This window comes from Athene noctua, chromosome 3, assembly GCF_965140245.1.
Source record: "Athene noctua chromosome 3, bAthNoc1.hap1.1, whole genome shotgun sequence".
In the NCBI taxonomy this organism is placed as follows: Eukaryota; Metazoa; Chordata; class Aves; order Strigiformes; family Strigidae; genus Athene; species Athene noctua.
In genome coordinates, this window is record NC_134039.1 from 10208814 (window position 1) to 10231304 (window position 22491).

The following is a 22491-nucleotide window of genomic DNA, read 5'->3' on the forward strand; positions in this document are numbered from 1 at the left end:
AGTGAGTGCACAGGCTTTAGACCATCTTTAAGAGAAAATGGGAGGGGGTAGAATTATAAAGAGTAGAAAAATCTTAATTCTACTTTCTGACTTGGTTTGGGAAATCGCGACCTTTCTTCTCCCAAGTCCATGCTATACTATGCAACTAAGAAAGTTATCTACTTCGTTACTAAAAATATTTTTCACTTCTTAATTACTGACAAAAAAAATAAAGCATTCACCTTTTTACAGACATCCAACAATGACTTGTAAAATTTCTTGTCTATGGTCCGAAAAATCTGAAAATGCAGTACAAAGAGGCCACAGATGCCCACATATTTATCTCTCTGGTCAATTTCTGAAGGTTCACCTGCAGAAATACACCTTTTTTGATGTGTGCTCCCAGATAAACAATACAAACCATTTCAGAACCAGTAAAGCTGGCAAAACAATCATGAGCTTGCATTACCAAGTTTGGCTTCAACATTTGCAAAAGCTGTGCGAAGAGTATGAGCAAATTCTTCAGCAAATGTGCTGTTCTTTGACACTGACACTCCACCATTTACAGAATCAAATTGTTGCTCTATACAGGCCTGAGCAAAAAGGAAAAGAAGAAAGCATAGTGATAATGCCATGAATTTCAGACCTTAAAATAATACTGATTTTGCAACAGAAGAACACTACAGGAGCACACTGATTTAAGATTAATCTGAAGTTAATCTTAAACTTCACAACATATTTTTAACTACGCTTAATTATTTAATATAACAACAGAAAACACTAAAAACCCCTCTCATACCCAACATTCAAAAAACCAGTTTATTTACTTCACATTTCTGTTAAGGGGCATTTTTAAAGAAACCACTTGATGTGCTAGTGATAAGAAGGTAGATGCTTATTTGCATTACTACATTATAATATGTTACAAAGTATCCATTAACTAAACAATATTATCATGCAAGTTTGCTTGCAGACTGTGGCTTGTGAACTTGTAGCATAAAACCCCACACCACTAGTGGCAGTTTAAAAAAAAAAAAATAATCACCAAAACCCATACAGTAATAAAAAAATAAACATCCACTTCAGATTTTCTAAAGATATTAGCTAAGTCTCTAATGGAATTGTATTTAAGAATATTTTTCATGTATTTTTGTTAGGAACAGGTGTTGGCAGGACAGGAAGGAAAGGTTTCTGAATGAATACCAGACAAATCCCACTGATGTCTCAAACATATAATGAAGTCTCTGTACTAATGCAAAACTAGAGAAATGTAAGATGAAAAATGGATAGCTGGTAGCAATGTCCTTTGAAAAATAAGCCAAATTGGGCTTAATTATTCATCTACAATTTCCCTTTTGTAGGTTTCTACACAGCAAAACCTTCTTCCTGTGTCACTTAAGATGTAACAGTAAGAACTGAACAATAGTCCTGTTCAATCAACTTTGCTGTGACCAGATTCAGCAATGTTATCCTCTGCCCATTATGCCACAATATTCGATTTCAGGGTCTCAAACACACACTTTCCTAAAAAACGGTGGCTTCTTGTATGAATACATTTACATTAGCTGTATTGAAAAAGGAATAATCCTTCTCATCAGCCTGTACATTTTTACGTTTCAGGGGTATACACCACTCAAGTTGTACCTAATGACAGCTCCCTGTCCTGTATGCCAGGAATGAGACAAAGTATATTACAAAAGGTCACACGACTTATTTTGAAGATTACTGAGGAGACTTTAACTTGCAGCCAAAACAAAGTGGACCTATGCTATGTAAGTCTGCCCACTATTACAGTTCATAATGAAAAACAGATTCCCTGTTAATACATAGTCCTAATGCCAAGTTGTTTGTTTCTTTAATTCTGCAAAGCAGCAAGCATTACGTGCTACCATTCAAAGTCTGGCACAGTTCTAGCACATGAGAAGAGCAAGAAATGATCTTACAATAGAGCCTTTTTTTTTTTCCCTCCCCCATGCACAGATGCAAGAACCAAATTCACACATCACTGTATCTAGAATAAAACAAAATAAAAACAAACAAGGAAGTCATTCTAAAAAGAGTGTCACCTTAATGTAATAGTTTCCTCTATCATACTGGGGAACATTAATTTCATTACCTGAAATATCATTCCATCAAGTAACTGGCATTCCAGTTTTAACAGCAGCTTTTCAAATGGCTTCAGTTTATCTTCTTGAATGCCAAACTTAGACGGGTTGTGATGGACAGATTTTAGCAGCCTGTAAGGAGTATGTGTGGAACCCATACATACAACACAATTAAAACATGCTAACAGTTTTATCATATCCTGTACTATTTTGACAATAGATTTTAATTGCCCACATCCATGCCCAGCAGCAACTGTAGAATTAAAAACAACAAAACCCACTAGGTCTGTATAATCCATTTGCATTTGATTAACTCCCTTTTTTTAGGTTTTCAACAAAACAGTTATTTTTCCGCTCATTTAACTACCTTTATAATTGTTGACTCTTCAGCTTTTACTTAAGATAGCATTCTTACTTATGCCCATCAGTATGGATAGGTATAGTCTTATATCAGTTCTGTACAAAATTAGATTTCTTATTGAATGTATTCTAAACCCCACCAACTATTACTCAAGCTGCTTACCGTGTATTGCAAATGTCACATTCAGCACTTTAAAAACTTACTGGTGTTGTTAGAAGTACACCGCGAGAACTTAGCCTTGCTCTTCATTGAGATTTCTGGAAAATTCTCAGGACTACCAAAATCCATGTTCCCACAGTGACTTTCTTAGAACAAAGACACATGCATATGCTTTTATCTGTTATGTTGTTGGAGTGTTTTTCACACCTTCGGAAACACACCTCTTATACATGGTCCAGTGATCTTTCAGAGTGGCATGATTGTCAATTATTTCATCCAGAGTGATTAAGACTGTGAGCAACTCTCCCAGATGCTCGTACATTGCCTGTTTTTTTTTTTTTAAAAAAAAGTATTATAGTTATTAAAACCTTTATTGCAGTCATGCATGGCATATAAACTTCCAGTTCCTTTCAATACATTGTCAGCCAACAACACATCAGCTAGAGAGCTAAATCAGAGATGTCTTCATTTGGTAGCTTAAAGACTTAGTATTAAAGTATATATTAAAGTATTTAAGAGTTAGTATTTTGTAGTGACATAAGGAATTCGTTTGCATGCAGGCACCTCTAAGTTCACTGATGTATTTCAACTTTAAGGGTAGAATTTTTAAAATATTCTACATGCAGAAGCACATATTGCACACAATAAGGGAGCATGCAAACACTTTTCAGCTAAGAAAGCTAGAATATGAAGACATGGAGATACCAGTCCTTTCCACATAAAGATCAGAAAAAGCCAATTAACAAATTAAAACCTTTAAAGAAGATTCCAGATTGAAAGTTGTACTTGCAACTCACTTTTTTGCTGCTTTTCTCAGGATTAATCATCAAGACATACATATACTAACATAAGCAAACAGGTCCCAAATCATTCCCACCTGAAAATGAACTCCAGATGTCTCTATAATTTTAGGTGCATTCCTGTAAATAAAATAAATATTTTAATGCCTTTTTAATCCTTAGAACAGGGCATATTTATCAATTCTGTATCATGGTGTGTTCTTTGTTTCCCGGGGTACATTTTTCTTCATTAACATAGTAACTTCAGAAAACAAAAGAACCTCAAAATCTGATTAAAAGTATATGCTATGTGAAATCTGTGTGCTATGATCAAATTTAATACTGCGTTTTTAAACGTACAGCATGAGACTGGTTCAAACCACTGACTGTATTCAGGTGTGTATTGGCAATTCACAATTCAGTTATAAAACCAGCAAGTAGTCTTGATACATCCAGCCTTGTGGCCCAAAAGTACAAAAATCACTTCACATATTGAACATGACTTGATTCAAGCTACACATCCAGCCTTGTTCATTCAGCACCCTACAGAAAGCCTACCTTGTGCTGTAGTACAAGGCAAAAATGAAAACAACAAATAAAATGGTGAAGAATGATGCTATCCTACCTGGGTTGGGGGAGGCAGAAGTAATCACAAGCCCTGCAGTTACATTTATAGCTAAACCCAACTATTCTATTCAGAGTTAAACTCTCTTCGTAGTTTTCAGAGGAGCTAAATCCCACAGCCCTTACTAAGCTCAACTTCAGGGCTTAAAACCATGGTTGCTCTGAGGAATATATACCACAATTTACATATTTAAAACAGACTGTGGAAGTAATCTGATTTTTAAGTTTCTGAAGCTACTGGTATCCACTCTATCAGTCAGAGGGAATCCCTCTCTCAAACAAAGCAAGGATGAAAGAGTAATGGTATCTTTTAATCATAAAGACTAAATGCCTCTGAAACATCAATGCTATCAAAAAATGACAAAAAAAAATTTGCATCTCAATATATAAAAGCACCATCTTATCTAAAAATAAAACAAATCCACTTCTGTAACAGTTTATGAAGCCCAAACTTGCACAGCAAAGCATTCTCCGTATCTCTAGACAACAATATTCCAAAAGTGACCATGCCTTAGAACATATTTTATACGTTTGTTTAACTACATAAAAACAACGTAGCATTTTAGGGAATAATTACTTGTTGCTGGTATAGAGAACAGCCAACTGATGCACTACATTCACCACCACTTCATAACATCGGGTAACAAAGCAAGACAGCTCCTGAAATACAAGAAAATAAAACGCATATATATGTACAGACCCTCATACACAAGTTGTCATTACATCCAAAACACTGAACATTAACCACTGAACTTGCAGCACAAGCTCCAGCTACATTTCTAATCCAGTGGATAGACCTACAGCAGGGTGGAAAACATCCTACTAACAGCTCTGAAAAAGGATCTGGGACTAAGCTAAGAAGCTACCGAACAGGAGTTCCAATACAACTTGGACTATTTATACTATTGGTTCAATTTATTAAAGACAGTAAGAAGTGACTTGACAACAGCATCCAAGTACTTGCAGAGAGAATATCCCTGACAGCAAAGGCTGTGCCTTTCCCCACTAGATCCAAGAGTCACACTCTGGGAGCTGGCAGCAGCTGAATTCAAATTAGAAATTAACACAGAAGTCTGGACCTACTGTAAGAGTGCTAAAGCACAGAATAACACTTTCAAAAAAACAAGACAATGTCTTGGAGAGGCATGCTTGACTAAAGCAGAACTTGAGCTCAGTTACATAGTACAAAATGAGTAAGAACAGAGCAGCTTTGACCGCATAAAGGACTATCTTAATTTTTATAATTAATTTTAACAAGGCATTCCTTGAGCAACAGGATAAATGGATCTTGAGTCTCCCTTAACTGCAATGATATTTGCTCATTAATTCACCCTATAATCCCATCAAGGAAAAGTCAGCATGTGATGAGTCTAGCCAGTCAGCACACAGATGGCTTCATAGCAGACAGCCCACACTGGATAACCAGCTAGCCTGCCATTCCTGCCAGGAGACTGGCTAACAGCTGAATTCTGTCTTCCCCTCCATCAAAAATAGATCTTATTTGGGCTTCTGCCTTCTATTAGTCACCGATTTTTGCAAAACATAAAAGTGTCATTACTTCTTATACTTTTATTGCTCTAGCAAATGCAGCTGACACAAGCTAACGGATTGAAGAGGAATGGTTTAACAGACAAATGAGATCGTTTCCTGGGGAAGGGGCACCAGCTACCATTTTAAAACTTCCAGGAAATAGTCCAATTTAACAGCACATGCATATAAACTGCTACATAATACAGACAAGATTATAATTTTAGAGTTCTTCAAATACACTGACTTCTGCAGGATCAAGAGTACCTAACTAGTGTTTCACAGCATTATTCTGGTAATTTAAAAAAGAACGCTTTTGACACAGTAAATTTGAGGCTATTACATCTAGTTAATCAAGAAATCCTGAACTCAAAAGAGCCAATAAACCAATACATGGACATTAGCTCTATGAAAGCAACATTTCACCTCTTTTGTCATTTTCATTCATATTTTCACACCACCTTTGGGGATACACTTCTAACATTAACCAGCGCAGCATTCCCCAGTCTAAGGAGATAGACTACTACTGAGTGGATTTAGGGGAACACAACAGTTGAAAAGGAACAGACTCAATAAGAAAAATGTTTTCCTCATAGCTTTACCCAAAGCAATACACACTTGTTAGCATAGTAACCCTCCCTTTGGGGCAACATTCTACATCTCCCTTCTTCCAAAGTTGCTCAACAATCAGCAAGCCATAATAGCTTACATAGCAGTATGGGTTGTGACCCCACTTTCTATATTTTTGTGTAGTGTTTGCCTCACATACACATCAGCACATAAATAAACAATCTTGTTCTGCAGAGTGGGATTGCAGTGCACTCAGGCAGGGAAAAAAAAAGGGTTTGAAAGACACAAGCATAGGGTAGCACCATTTCAGAACCACTAAAATGTCTTCTAAAAAATCTGCTCATAAAGAAAGAGAGGATAAACAATGAAACTCACAAAGTTGATAGGATGAAAAGCTTAAAAATTGAGGGGAAAAAAAACAAACCAAGATATTCTAATAACTAACTGCACTTGGGCATGGTAAAAGATCTTGAGAAACAACTTCCTATAGGATTCAACATGTGACTCAGTAAATGACTACTGTCATGCTACTCTACAGCAAGAACAGGATTTATAACCTTTGTTAAACTAGAATTTGTTTGAACATTGTGGAAGCTTCCTTTATAGTCTCTATTTCAACAAAGATATTTCATTACAAGCAATATTGCATAAAAATAGAAACGTTTTTGGGAACAGGACAGTCACTTATACTATAAAGACAAAACAATTCCACAGTAGACTGAAATCCAAGAGCACAGGAAATCCTCAGAAGAAACACAGATCCTGTTTTCATGCAAAGGACCCTGATAACAACCAAACTGTATAAGAAATTAGTGTTCTTCCCTGAAAGTCTGAGTGAAGCACAAGCAATTTCTTCCAGGTACATGTTATAATTTTGCTCTCTTCTATCAGCTAAAGAAGATGTATAAACAATTAATCCATTCCCAATGTTCAGTGAAAACTGAAACCTACCAATCAAAATCATAAAAATAGGTATCTAACTTTACCATCAAATGAAACAACCCCAATTTACCTTCTCTTACCGAAATTTTCTTAAATAAATTCTTATTTCTTTGCGCAATGATTACACACACTGTAATTTTGTCTTTCACTAGACTTCCAGAGTTTTAGAAAAGTATAAAAAAATAAATCAAAGTGTGATCTGTCAGCTGGTTGTGACAGATCTGCAGGCAAAACACAGTAATATATCAAATGACTACAGTGCCTTTCAGCAAGATGCAAACAGGATACTGCAGACTGTTAAATCTACTTTGCAAGTAAAATTAAGATTATAATTGCTGTCAAAAAAAATATCAAAACATACTCTACCTGCAAGAAAGAAACAAATCTTCCCATCTGTATTTGGCAATCTCCCTCCACCATGCTGGAATCTGTGGCTTAAAAGACAAACATTTGTCACCACTTTTAAAAGCCTGTTTTACACCTGTAAAATTAACATTGAAGCTTGCCCTCCAAGACATTTGTTTGTCATACATGCAGAACTCACTATTATAAGCATACTGACAGAGCATTAAAAACTTTTAATTTTGCTTTCCTAACTGGGCTTATTTATTTTTGAAGTTTTTCTCATTAAAAATTACATTGTTTATAAATTAGACACAAAACAGGAAAAAAGTTTCCATCACCTGGAATAAAATAAAGAATATGAAATGTAATTCTTTAAAGGCATATATATAATGCAATGTTATACAAAAGTTTCCTTTTTTAAGTTTGTATGAAAACACTAGGTATTTATATTGCAAGGCACATTCACTGGTAATTATTTACTGAAAGAATATACTACATCATTAATCAGAAGAAAAAGCTGTGTAGCATAACATTTCCTCAAGAATTATTTTTTTTTTCCCTACATATCATCCTGCACAACAGAACTGGCTCATCACCATAGTTTCAAAGAATTACTTGTGTGACAAAGTACACTAACAGGATCTATGAAATACAGTAATTCCATCACCAGTGCCAAATTGTTCCAGTCAGCTGGAGCAGCTGTAATACCTCCTGACAAAATACAGGCTTTTTAATGTGTTGACAGGTTAATGCTCTAGACTTGAGATTTTTCTACAGGGCCACTCTGAGCAAAAATGGCTTACAATTGCAAGTTTACCTACATAAAAACTGCAGGCCTTATTGCTTCATAAAATAAGTTCTTTCAGAGCAGTCACCAGAGACTAAAGGAATCTTCATACTTCTGTAAGATGGAGCTCTGAGACAAGATTCTAAATATTGCATGCTTCCCCTTTACACATTTTATATAACCTTTACTCGTGTTAGTGTATGTCCAAGAAACCCCTATCCAACTAACTAAAATTAGAGTAGCCCTGTGTTACTTACACAGAAGAAAAAGGCCAGCAGAGTATTTGTTTAAATTTCAACCATCCTCAAGCCAGCCTTTGCCAGCTGTTCTAAGTAAGCAAGCTTGCTGTTATCAAAGCAGACGCTACAAGGAGTGATACTGAAGTGCAGAACCTAAATTTCTGCATTCCTACCTATACACACAGAAGGCTGACCTCTCAGTTCCTGCCATTCTCAAGCATTCCCTGCAGACACGTCAGGGACAAACTGCTGCTGTAATATGTTAATCTGATATTTTTCATGCTAGAGACATGGAGAATTTTTCAGGGATCCCCTAGTATTGTTTTGGCAGCATATCACTTTCTTTAAAGATATTTAAAACCATGTCTGATAAGAAGTGTGAATCTGCTAAGAAAAAAAAAAAAAGAAGAAACACCAACCCACACTTTTTCACATTCCTTATCTGAACCACAACAGTCTACTAATACAGCACTTAAAAGAATGATAAGCAGTCCCCAGCTCAAAGATTGCACATTCCCCAATTCTGTCACAGTCAAGGCTCTTGAAAAACTTTTTAAAAGTCCTTGTATAAGACTACTATGAAAAGGCCTTCTCTTTCTCTCAAATTTCTGAAATAGAAAACTAAAGTAGGTGGTATGTCTCTAAATCAACTCATTAATATATTCAGTCCTCAGGACCAAGATGCGTGCTTATTCCCAGACTAGCATCCTTTAAGGTGGAAGCTTAAGACCAATCCTTTGGAGGAGTTACCAGTTTAACTCAGAGACAAAAAGCAGCTTTCATTTAAAACTGCTCATGATTTGTCAACTGAACTGACTTACAATCACTTATGTCCCATTGTTATGCCATGGTCTAAACAGTCATATGAGTACTAGTACCTGCACTTGAAGGACAGGTGACACTAACACACTGCAGCTTCTCTTGGAACAAATGATTGCAGAAGTAAAAGTAGGCAGGACTTGATCCAAGTGATTTTTTTAATGGTTTTATTACAATCAAATTACAGATTTATCATTTTACAACAACAAATATAAAATCTAGTCCCAATAGGCTGTAAGTTGGTTTAGGCTGTATTTACTGTGAAAAATAGGTTTTCAACATCATACTCTGAAAAACAGCACCTACAGTATATAAGCTGTAAGTTAAACGTTTAATACAACATCAACAGCCCATACTCCCTACTTCCCATGTAAATAAGGCTGCAACAAAACTTCCTGTTAATATAACACTGCAAGTAATGGGGCTTTACAGGTAAATCTTGGTGACTTGAGCTAACTCGGGACAGTTACAAGACACTAACACATATCCCTATAACCTCAAAGTCCATTAGTTGGTATTCATTGGTCAAAGATACAAAGAATGCATGTATCTGTATTATAAAGTTACACTTATTGTAGCATTTAATACAACCTGAAGCAATAACAAAACTACAAACTTTTACAGTAAAGGGAGCTACTTACCTCCTTCTCCATAAAACAAGAGGCCATTATAAAATTTAGTTTCTGCCTAACAACAAAAGCAGAAATTTGTTTTTTAATAAATAGGATATATGTAATCATGCTACAAAAATTATTTAGACATCGTATCTTGTTTCTTTACTGCTAAAGAATAAATCTATATATCAGTTTGCCAATCTGCAAACATTTTCATACATAGTAATAAAAAAAAAAAAAAAACAGATTTACCTCATATTTTAACTTCTTGATTTCACAGCAAAGAGCAGCATACACAGTTATTACTTTGTTTAGAACCTAGACTCAAAGGGGGGGAAAAAAACCACAGAGATTATAAATAGATTCACATTTAGAAGGCTTAGGTTTAGCTAGAATAACTTTATTTTTTAGTTTTTTTAAGCATACAGCACTTACCTTGTTTTCTGTCTTTATGAGCTCCAATAGGGAGGACTGTTCGTATGGCAAAAGCTAAAATAAAATAAAAAAACAAAACAAACAAATAACTTTAGAAAATATTGGTAAAAAACACATTTACCCAACTAGGTATTCCCTCCCCACAGTTTAATCTCAAATAGGGTCAGTAATAAGAGAACAATAATTGCGCAACAATGGCAACCTATGCTGCAGGATACCTCAGCTCTTCACATTTACATGGAAAAATCTTTCCTTTCACTCTAAGCAGAAAATCAAATAACTAGGTATACTATACAGCATTTACAACAATTTACTTACAAAACTTGGAAAGCAAAAGCATGGTTATTATGAAGCATGTAGAAAAACAGCTCAGGAAACCTAAAACATGAATTAAGAATCCCAAATGCAGGAAACAGAATGCATAATGTGTATCTGTATGCTGGCACTGACATTTTGTACTGAAGTCAGCCATGATATTGGCTAGTTCATATACATCCAGCACTGTGGTGGACCTACTGATAATTTATTCAAATTACTCAGACAGATGATGACTGAGAGTGCACCCTCAGCACAGACAAGTTCCATATAGTAACAAAAGTGCTTTTAAACGATGTCTGCAAATTCAGTGAAGAGAAAAAAAAAAATAATTCTCCAGAGAGGACAGAGAATTTATGACCAAGGAAACAGCCACCTCTGGAGGACAGAAAATAACAAGGCCATTAAGTCAAAACACAACTACAAATACACACAGTTTGCTCTGCCTTTATACACCTATTAGTGAGCTCTTCTGGCACCTCAACCCCCCCGGATAAAAACACCGACACCCACGGGGAAGAAGTTTGCTGAAATCAGCCTTCTCAACACACAAAATACTACAGATTCATTTAAATTCCACTAGTATCCAAAAGACTGGAAAGGAATAATACAAAAATATCTTATGTACGAATTTATTAATTACTTGATAATTAAAATAGCATTGGATAGGTTTCTCAAACACAGAAATCAATATTTTTAAGAGCATAAATGCATCAAGCTTTTACTTCTGAGGGAAGGAGGAACCAGGAAAATAACAGTTGCAATGAATATTAAATATATGAAGACCTTTAATGCAATGGGGTCAAGACTGAAGTCCCAAACATCTCCAATAGAGTCATCCAAAGCATCTTCAATTCTCTTCAGCTGAGATGTATATTCCTCAAGAAATTTTCCGTAATTCTTCAACTGCACTTCAGCATGAATTTCTGAGAATTGATAACATTCGTACAATTTTACAGACTGTTCAGTAAACTGCAATATCAAAAATTCTATTAAAAATTTCATCTGTAGCTATTCAGCTTTAGTACGTTCCTTATTTTGTTGCATTTTTCCTTAACACAACTGCATTTTTAATACAAAGTCCTTATTTGTGCAAAAACAATCCTACAACTGAGTATCATTTAAAAGAAATCCAAATACTACTTAAAGAATATCAAACACCTAAGCAGTTTGCAGAAAATTGTATTTTAAGCTAACATATATTTTCAAACTAATATCTTAAAAAACTTAACCACATCAAGATGCTGAGCAAAGAAATGACTGTAGAAAACATAACACAACAGGTGATTCTACCCATCAGCTGAACCAGTACATACACAATTCTATTAGAACTTTGAGGCAATGTGTCTAATTTCTGTCTGAGTTGTATTAGTAGCAATCCTCTCTCCCTGATACCTCTCAGTACGTTATCTGAGCATTACATGGGTAGTTTATGGCCTTTAATCATTCCCCTCACTTGCAAATTCACATCTTCAGGCGGAACTTTTCTCCTGCTTAGCACGTGGTCATTCAAATGCACAGCTGTCCTGCTACTGTTAGGGGCAAGTAGGTTCAAAAGGCAACACTCAAGCTGATCAAACACCAAGAGTGATATTAATTAGCAAAGTAGACTAAAGACAGTTGGTCCACAGAAGTTTCATTTACACTATCCTGATCTTTTTTTCTTCCCACAGTAAGACACTTTCCCCCTTCTCCCCCCCTCAAATTATATACAATTACTAAATTGCATAATCTGAACTACAGAATGAATGACTACAGCTCAAGGCTTCTATGCATAGTAAGGAAGTACAGTCCTTTTTCATATGAAGACCAAAGTGTCTTCCCCATAATCAGATAACAAATCTTATAGCTTGTGATCTTCTGCTATTTGTTGAAAACAGGATTATCTAAGAAAGTAAGAGAATGCAAGTCAGCTGAACAACTGAACTTTACTAAACAAGAATTCAACTTTCACATAGCTTTATACGCGCCTTTTTCACATTTCAGCAAGTAGGCTGCTCTAGAAAGCCAAAAACTTATATTACTTTATTCTGCATATTTCCGCATCTTCTGCATCTCTTACTCATCCACATTACCAATAACTGAGCCAAATGGTAGCTGATGGCTACTTCAGTGGGAGAGCACTGCTGAATCAATTATCACAAATTTTTTTGGAGAAAGTATTTGGCTGAGACACTGCACCCAGCATAAGGTGAAAAATGAATAAGGACAAATTAATAAGGAAAAGATAAGAAGGACTATGCACAGGAAGATTGAGACAGAAGGAGAAATGACTGCAGCAAAGTCCTTAATTCTAAACTACCACTCTGAAGCCAGCAGCAATGCCAACCATAAGGGCACGTGGACTGCAAAGCCTAATCCAAAGAAGTACAGTAAACTCCCACACTAAATTCTGCTTTAGTGCCACTGGCTTTTACTTGTACCTGCAGTCTGGACAGCTCACAGGCACTGTCAAAATAAGGTGACAGAATTTCATGTATATGAATAAGAAGCAAGTGAACAAAAAACTCTCCATCAGCCATGTGCACTCCAGACAGTGATGTGCAGCCCTGGAGTTGCATCATCATATTATTCTATTCCATCAAATTAATTTCATCTTTTGGGTTCCTTTCAGTGCATCTTCTAGAAGCTCTGCTGCAGAAAACCAGTGATAGATTCAGAGCCCTGCAAAATGAAGTTTAACTAAGTACCATGTCAGCTTTTTTACTGCTTTAGCAATAGAAAATTTGGAGTATGGAGACAATATTATAGAGGTATGCTGCAGTATTCCCACAACCCCATCTCCTCCCTTCACACAAAAGTGAAGAGAAGAGCAACTGACTGAGATATTGGAGCTTTATATGAAGAACAGAAAAAGCTTCCAAGTCATACAAGAGTAGGAAATTGGCACTGCTGTTCAAATCAATTCACTATGAAACAGGCAACATTTCTCAAAATCTAGCACCAGTGTTCTGCTAGAGACCCACAAACTATCACCTTCCCAGCAGTCAAATGATGTTTTTTTAACAATGCTATAGCTCAACATAACTGATATTAAATATTTCCAAATACTTAACTATTGATAGCCATCAATCTGCCACCCTGTATTGGTCATATAGAAAAGACAGGGGTGAATAATTTCTCACTATTTTAGAGAGACGAGAGAGTGAAAGCTATTAGCTAGCCAGAGATTGGCAGGGTTGAATTGGTAATAAGTTATTGGGGGAAGCTTTTTAAGATGCAGAAAATTTGTCCTAAACAAACTGGCTTACATGGAAAAAGAAATCACAGAAAGCAAGTATCTTCTTTTTCTTCAGAGCAGCACATGTACTTCATAAGTTATAAACTGCTTACAATAAAGTTTGATTTAGTTTCTCCTCAGGTGACAAAATGAAGGCATTACAATCGGAATAATGCAAGAGATCTATTCAGCAGTACAGATCCCCAAACTTTTTCCATAAAATCAGCAGTATCAATATGTAGTGGACTTATTCTCACAGCAGGATTTGCAAGTGTTACATCCATAAATATCTAGGACAGAAATGTAATAAATCAGACTGACTTAATATCTTGTGTCCTCCATTGAGAGCATCATAATTGCTAAGGGTTAGTGACATAGATATAAAGAGAAAGCAGACAACAGCAAAAAATGTTTTTCAAGTCACAGGATTTTTCTTTGACTTTTCTGTAGGAGAATGTTGTGTGTTGTTCTCAACAGAAGATCAGTCTGTTTGTTCACTGTCAAGATGGTGATAATAAAGCATATTATGTCATGTAAAGTTATTGTAGCTGCATTTAATGACATGGATAAACTAGTGGAGATCTGTCATTTTAAGTAAAAACTATGTTTTCCATTCCACAGCTAGAGAACTAGTAAAAATCTTGGCTCAGGACAGCTTCACTTTCCACTGAAATCCAGATAAAATGAATACGGCATAAACAGTTTCATCCCTGGGGATAACATTCTATGTGAAACAGTTGGTCCACGAGTGACATTTTCACAGCAACACCTGGTGTAATTAATTTGGCACAGTCCGATTTACAGTGTGTATTACAGTGTGACAACCATGTATGTTCCCTGTTTAGAAAGTAGGTCACCTCCACTGGCTGAGAAAAACGTGGATTTTGACAGACACACAAGCCCACTGTCAAAGACTTGACCATCACAAGGTCTTAATTATTTTTTAAGGATGAAACGGCAAGTGACCACCCAACTCCATGCCAGAAAACCTTTTCCAACGGAAGCTGCACACAACTAATTTCGATACGACTTCTCTAACTAACCGAGGAAGCAACTGCAAAAATTCGTGAGCTACGAAATAGGATCGGGAAGGAAACAAACACCATCACCACGACAAGCATCTGCTCCTCCTGCCCAGTTCGTGCAAGGAAAGAAAGTCACGCAAGCCTGCCTGCCCCCTCCCTGCCACACCGGGGGCACTGGAGACGACTCCCCAGAGGGGTAAAGGATGAAGGATTGGTAAAGCCGCTCTCCCACCCCAAACAACCTCTGACAAGGGAGAGAATGGTGGGAGAAAAAAGGTCACCGCGACAGGCCACCCCCGCAGGCCTGACCGGAGGAGAAGCAGCACCCAGCTGGCGGCGGGGGGAAGGGGCGCGGCGAGCGCCCGGCTCCCCGCACCGGGCAGGGTCCGAGAGGGAAGCTGGGGGGGGAGGTGACCCCGCTCGGCTCCCACAGCTGCTTCCTCCTCCGCCCTCCCTCCCCTCCTCCCTACCGCTCCCAGCGGGGGGGGCGCAGCGGCGTGAGGGGCCGAGAGGGGTCCGGGTGTGGACCAGGGTCTCCTCAGCCCGCGCCTCCACCCCCCCGTGGCGGTTCAAGCCGCAGCCCCGCCGGCCGAGCGCCGGCCCCCCCCGCCCCGCCCTCCGCGGGCGCTCACTCTGCGAGCCGTCGTCGAGGCGGTCGAAGTCCCAGTCCGGGGAGAGGGTGTCCAGCGCCATGGCCAGCGCCCGGCGGGGCCGCCCCGCCCGCCCTGACTCAGGCGCACGAGACTTCCTGCCCCGCTCCCGCGCGGCGCTCTGGGAAATGGAGGCGGGCGGAGCGGGGGGGCGCGGATCCGCCAGCGGGAGGCGGGGCGGGCGGCCCCACGCGCACCGGCACCGCCCGCCCCGCCCCGCCCCGCCCCGCCGCCGCTCCCGCCCGGGCGCTGCCTCACGGCTCGGCGCGGCCAAGCGCCTGTCCCGCGGGGAAGGTCGGCGCGGAGAAAGGCAGCCGGGGGGAGCAGGCACCGCGCTTCGGCCCCGTGGTGCGGGAGGAGAGCCTGGCGGCAACCGCCGCGGGCGGTGGGGCTGCCCCGCGGAGCCGGCAGCGTCGCCTCAGAGGTGCGGTGGGGCAGGGAGCGGAGTCCTCTCGGCCCGCGCTTTGACTGCCCCGCGCCTTTGAGCCGATGCTTTGGGGGAGGCAGGGCCTGCCTCCGACACGCGGGGCCTTTGGGAGCTTTTCCGATGAACAGGGCCCCAGGCCGAGTCCATCGCACCTCTGTCACGTCGCTGAGGAGAGGGAAAACTGACGGGTACAGTCGATACTGTGTCACCCCCGCAGCACTTCCCGTTTCTGATGCTGGAGGACGGGAGCGGTGGGTGGGAGGAACTATCCCAGCCCTTGGGGAGGGCCTGGAGCTCGGAAACATCTGCACAGGGTGACTGCTGCAGTGGTGTCACCTAATCATCTCACTGCCATTTTGTTGCCACTCAGAGCCATGAGGTACTTACCTGCATGCGGTCAGTCACTGTTTGGTGGGTTTTGGTTGTTTTGGTTTGTGTTTTTGGGTTTTTTTGTTGTTTTTTTTTTTTTTTTTTTTTTTCCAGAGCCCTAGCGGGTGTAGTATTAGAATAAAAATAGAAGTACTTTGGATAGCAAGAGAAGTACCCGTTCAGGGCCATTAATAATGACCGCAGCAATTACATTACCTCAGGAGAATCTGTAGCATCAGCAGAACAGGAAATGGCTTCAAAGGCAGTGTCACCAGGAGCATCAGCAATTTCAGTGAGGAAAGAGCAACAGAAATAGCAACTCCAATGAGAGATGTATCAGTTAAGTGCCTGATCAGCCATAAAAGCTGACTCTCTAATGCAGCAAGTCTGAAAATAGCACCTACTATAATTCTTTTCTGATTAAAAGGAATCAATCCTTTGGAATATACTAATTTTAAAAGCTTCTAGGGAAGAAAGATCTGGTTAGCAGGCTTATTGTTGATGAGTTTTTACCTATTTAAAATGCATCCTAAGACACCAAGCTGGGTCTGGGAAAGAAGAGATCAAATTTAGTTTTGTGTGAAATGTCATAAACAATTCTTGCATTTACAGTTGTTTTTTATAAGGGAGAGAACTCTGCTTTGCTAAATGTTGTCAAGTAATCATAATGTAAATATGTCTCCTCCACTCACTGGCTTCTATGCAAACTAAAGATGTTCATATCGGGGTTTTTAAGTCCCTAGAAGTTTAATTGTACAGGATACTGACAGCTGGCAGTGAGCACAAGTGTCTGTGACGAGATTAAAAGTATCACACAAAGTGAAACCACAATTTATGCTAGACTTTTAAGGACTGCATTCTGTCTACAGCCATGCAGATGCATCTTTCACTGAACGCAGCAGAGCTACTATACATTTATTCAAAGCCAAGGTATGTCTTCCAGTTTTGAAAAGCAAAACAAAACAATAGAAAACTTCTCAACACGCCGTATATACTTTCTTTGAAACAATATTTCTTCCAGTTGACTGCACATAAACAGAGGCTTTCAGACTGCTTAAAAAGGAGTCACCAGGCTTTTTGTTACCTGTCTCAGAAAAATGTGTCATAGAATCATAGAACACCACATTGAAAAGGACCTCAGGACCCAACCTTTCTTGGCAAAAGCGCAGTCTAGACCAGATGGCCCAGCACCCTGTCCAGCTGAGTCTCCGATGTTGGGGAATCCACCACTTCTCTGAGGAGATTATTCCAGTGGCTGATTGTTCTCATTGTGAAAAATTTTTCTTTTGTATCCAATCAGAATCTCCCCAGGGGTAACTTGTACACACTACCCCTCGTCTTTTCCATGTGACTCCTTGTAAAAAGGGAGTCTCCATCTTTGTAGCCACTCATTAAATAATGGAACATGGTGATAAGATCTCCCCTAAGCTTTCTCTTCTCAAGGCTGAACAGACCCAGTTCTCTCAGCCTTTCCTCATGTGCCAGGCTTCCTAGTCCCTTGATCATCTTTGTGGTCCTTCTCTGGACCCTCTCCAGCCTGCCCACGTCTTTTTTGTATAACGGGGACCAAAACTGAACACGGTATTTATTCCAGGTGCGGCCTGACAAGCGCTGGGTAGAGTGGAGTAAGGAATTCTTTATCTCTGCTGGTGATGCGCTTGTTGATGCAACCCAGCATCCCACTGGCTTTCTTTGCTGCAGCAGCAGCACACTGTTCACTCATGTTGAGCTTGTGTCCACCAGGACCCTCAGGTCCCTTTCCACAGAGCTGCTCCCGAGCCAGGTAGATCCCAGCCTGTGCTGCACTCCTGGAGTATATTTTCCCAGGTACAAGACCTTACACTTGTCCTTGTTGAGCTGCATAAGGTTCTTGTCAGTCCACTCTTCCAGCCTCTCCAGGTCTTCCCACAGGGTGGTTCTCCCTTCCGAAGCATCCACCTCCCAACTCAGTTTGCCCAGCAAACTTCATCAGGGAACACTTGATCCCATCATCCCACCACTTATGAAGATATTAAACAGCACTGTGTTCAATATCCATCCCTGGAGGACTCCACTTGTGACAGGCTGCTGGTTTGAAAAAGAGCTACTTACCAGCACCCGCTGGGTGCGGCCTGTCAGACACTTCCCCACCCACCACACAGACCACTTGTCTAGACTGTAACACACCCGTTTCTCTAGGAGGAGGCTGTGGGGAACTGTATGGAAAGCCTTGGAGAAATCCAAGTAGACAATGTCCACCGCTCACCCCACATAACCGAGCAGGTTACTTTGTCATAGAAGGTGATCAGGTTTGTCAAGCATGATTTGCCCTTGGTGAAGATGTGCTGGCTTTTCCCAGTCACATACTGCATCTGACTTGTGATAGCCCCCAGGAGGATTCGTTCCATAACTTTCCCAGGCATTGAAGTAAACCAGATGGACCTGTAATATCCTGTACCCTTCTTTAAGACCTTCTTGTAGATGGGGGTGACATTACCCTTCCTCCAGTCTTCTGGGATGTCCCTCAGTCTCCACAACTTCTCAAAGATTATGGAGAGCGAGCGGCCTCACAATAACATCAGCCAGCTTTCTTAACACCCTTGGATGGATAACATCAGGGCCCATCGATTTTCAGGGGTCAAGCCCCTGTAATAGTTCATATGCCAGCTCTTCCTTCACTGACAGTGGGTCTGTGTTTGCATCAACTTGGATTTTTGTTCCCAAGGCCTGGGGCCCAACAGTGCTGGTAAAGACAGAGGTGAAGAAAGTGTTGGGAACCTCTGCCTCTTCAGTCTTGTTGGTGACTAATTCACCTCTCCAGTTTAACAGCAGACCAATATTTTTCTTCTGTTTCTACTTGTGTTTACATAGCCAAAGAATTTTTTCTTGTAGTTTTTGACATCTCTGGACAATTTCAATTTGAGCTAGGATTTTCCTTTTCTAACTGCATCTCTGCATGCCCTGGCAATGCCCTTGTAGTTCTCTACAGGTATTTGTCCTCTTTTGCATCTCTGGTACATTTCTATTTTGGTTCTGAGCAGACTCAGAAGCTCGCAGTTAAGACAAGGGGGTCTCTTGCTCAGCCTACTTCCCTTATCTTTAAAGGCAATGAACTGTTTTTGTGCTTCCAGAAGAGTGTTCCTGAAAAACTCTCAGCACTCACCAGCTCCTTGGAAGCTTCCTCCATGAAAGCTTCGAAGCTTTCTCCATGGGAGATTGGAAGCTATTCTCCATGGAAGCTTTCCACGGAGCCCCTCCCAACTGAGCTCTAAGTGAGCAGAAGTTTGCTCTTGTAAAATCTAAAACCTGTGTTACAGTTCTAACTTTCAGTGTCCTTGAATTCTGCAGGATGGTACAAGAAAGAAACTTGTAGAACCGGCACTTGGTAGGACCCTCCCTTCCCCACCTCTGAACTGAATTTGTAAAGAGAAAAATACTGTAGGGTTGGTTATTGCAAGGTTGTGAGATTGTCAAAACCACATGCAAGGTAATCTAACTGGTTAGTCTATACAGTGTCCACACCAAAGAGTCCACTGTGATCCCCACAGCATAAGCTGATGTAACCCTTATTTCGAGTATGGAAAAAGAAAATTATATTTTAAAGAAATGTATTTAAATAGTGCATTTTTTAAAAAGGAACAGGAGGCTCCATAGCTGAAAAACTCACGATTAGATTCAAGTAAGCACACCAATTACATTTTATGCTGCGGTTCATGATGCAGTTTAAATTACTTACTATTGGGTTTTCCTTTGGCTCACTAGGTGGCAGTGGTTTGTTTCTTACACTGAAGTTATTTAGGTCAATTCTAGATGCTGCTAGAATTTCTGTTTCCTCTGAAAATCTGATTTAGACTTTATCTCGAAGCTGACTGTTTTAGTGACAGCAAGTCTAGCTCAGCTTTGAATGATAAGTTTTCTGTGCAGTCTTATCAGTGAATGGCTTTATGCTCTTTCCTCACGTGAAAATATTGACATTTTATAAGCATCGTTTCTGAAAGCTGGGTGACACTTCTGGCTTCCATTTGTACCAGAAAGCTTCTATTTGGTACAAGCTTATAGGAAGTTGCTAAGATTGCTCAAATATCTCTTAGTATCTTCAGATAATAGTCAGAGAAATCTTTAGACTTTGTTTAATACAGTGAATTCTGGTAAGCTGAGTATTACTGAACGCAGCCAGAGTTGAGAAAGCAAAAATTTCCTTTGACCATAACAAATTATCACGAAGGTAAAACTTCATATTGGACTTTCACATGAGCCGAGTGAAATATGAATATAAATATGTTCCAACTGAAATTGTTACACTTGAGTACTAGAAAGGGTAGGTGAGAGAATAAAGTCCAAAATATACTAGAATTAATATGATACTATGACCTTTTTATTTATGGAGTGAATCATGTAGGTATCTATGGATTCACAGATCAACAGGGGCTTGATTCCATAAGGTATTAAGAATCTCTTTCCATTTAAAATTATCCCAGTTGGAAATATCATTCAACAGTGGACAATACAGTTACTTGGTATTTTTAAACTGTATGTTTACGATGTTTGAAAGCTTACTGAAAACTTAAACATAACATTCAAACAGGAACAATTTTATAAAAAAAACCAAAACAAAACAAAACAAAACAAAACTGGTGAAAAGCATCCAGGGCAAAAATTGCTTCTCATGTGTACAGTCAATGCTCCACTAAGATTGAAAGAATTGTAGTTACTTATAGGAGAAAGAATTTGGCTTGCTGGATCTGCAGGAAACCAACTATGCTGTACATTCCTTGTCTGTGGAACATTTAATGCTCAGCTCTCTGAATGTTTTAAATAAAATAAAGTTCTTGCTCAGAGTCTTTGTGGCAGGATTCCCAGAAAGGATTTACTATCTGAGATTTGCTCTTTGCAACTCTGTTCCACAAAGATAATGCCAACTTTTGCAGAAGTTCTATTCTACTGTATGGATTTTGAGAGACTTCTATTTATGCATGTAAGGCATCTGCAAGTGATAATTCTTTGTACTGGTTAAATTGGTAAAATAATTCCCTTTCCTCATCAAATATATGCCTCCTTTTTGTTACTCTGGAAAAATGAAACATCAAGCGTAAGGTTTTAGATGGCAGAAAATCCATATCAGTAGGCTGTGGAAGCCTTACTATCATGGGTGTCTGGCCTGAAATGAAGTTAAGACCCAGTGAAAAAGAAATTCAAGTTTTAAATATAAATGTTGCAGAGATAAAACAAGAAATAACTTTCCCATGAAATCTTGCTTCGGCAAGTGGAAAAACGTGAAAAGTTTCTGTTGTATAAAATTTAAGTTGAAACTTGTCATGCAATTAACATAGTTAGGGAATAACCAGTACAAAGCCCTACTTTATTTTTTGAAATTACTTAACCTTTAAAACTGGGTGAACTCTAAAGTACTCCTGAGCAATTTGAGTCTGAACTATGACCAAATCTTTATTCATCATGAAAAGCCCATCAAGGCTGATTTCCAACAACAAAAAGACTATGCAGACCTAATTTAGTTGATTACTGAATCCCAGGGCATGATTTTCAAAAGAAAGCAAATCCTGGAAGATTCCGAGCAGTTTCCCAAGCACATCAGTATGTGCACGTACTCGCTGTCCTGTGGAACACAACCCTCCCTAATGATCTTGCCAAGTCTTGATGATATCTTCAAAGACACTTGAGTAACTTCAGCTTCACAGAAATCAACAAGAATTTATAATGTTCAGCTGGATCAGGTCTTATATTTGTTCTGTACATTTCTGCACAGACAAACATGTATTGCTTTGTGAGCATGCGTTGACTGAACAAGAATGTTTAGCTCATGAATAGCTTTTTATACGTATCCCCCTATCTGTTTTTGCGGCTTGCATCTCTGGAAAATTAGGGAACAGAACGGGGGAAGTCCATGCTGGAAATCTTACTGTAGATAATTGTGGTTTTTTTCAAAGCTAAACTTTGGCTTTAAGAAACAAGGACCAGAACTGGAAGAAAACAAAAACAAAAACAAAAAACCAAACAAGAAAACTTAATGTATAAAATGGGCTCCAAACCAATTGCATAAATTCACACTGATACCACTGGAGTGGAAGATTTCTCCCCAGATTAACAAGAAAATTTAATAATTGCGAGGTACTTTTCTGACTGGGATAATACAGAAGTCAGTGGGGAATACTTTGTGTCACTTCCCAAACAACATAAAGCCCAGAGAAGTGCATTGTAGCCAT

At 39.3% G+C, this 22491-nt stretch overlaps 1 protein-coding gene across 6 annotated transcripts in view; it reads right to left on the minus strand.

Annotated features, from left to right (window-relative positions):
• The window catches only part of WASHC4 (WASH complex subunit 4), a 41811-nt gene extending 26227 nt beyond the window's left edge, over positions 1-15584 (minus strand). For 5 of the 6 annotated variants that reach the window (XM_074901932.1, XM_074901931.1, XM_074901933.1 and 2 more), the window contains exons 1-12: positions 15478-15584; positions 11387-11526; positions 10286-10339; positions 10103-10168; positions 9878-9923; positions 7413-7480; positions 4585-4667; positions 3482-3524; positions 2826-2929; positions 2096-2216; positions 449-572; positions 222-349 (exon numbers count right to left, since the gene is read on the minus strand). In XM_074901932.1, the coding sequence (XP_074758033.1) occupies positions 222-349; positions 449-572; positions 2096-2216; positions 2826-2929; positions 3482-3524; positions 4585-4667; positions 7413-7480; positions 9878-9923; positions 10103-10168; positions 10286-10339; positions 11387-11526; positions 15478-15538 (1038 nt within the window). In that variant the 5' untranslated portion in view covers positions 15539-15584. Of the gene's footprint in view, positions 1-221; positions 350-448; positions 573-2095; positions 2217-2825; positions 2930-3481; positions 3525-4584; positions 4668-7412; positions 7481-9877; positions 9924-10102; positions 10169-10285; positions 10340-11386; positions 11527-15477 lie in introns of those variants that run through there. The other variant, XM_074901936.1, reaches the window with a different exon arrangement.
• Between the last annotated feature and the right edge of the window lie 6907 nt (positions 15585-22491).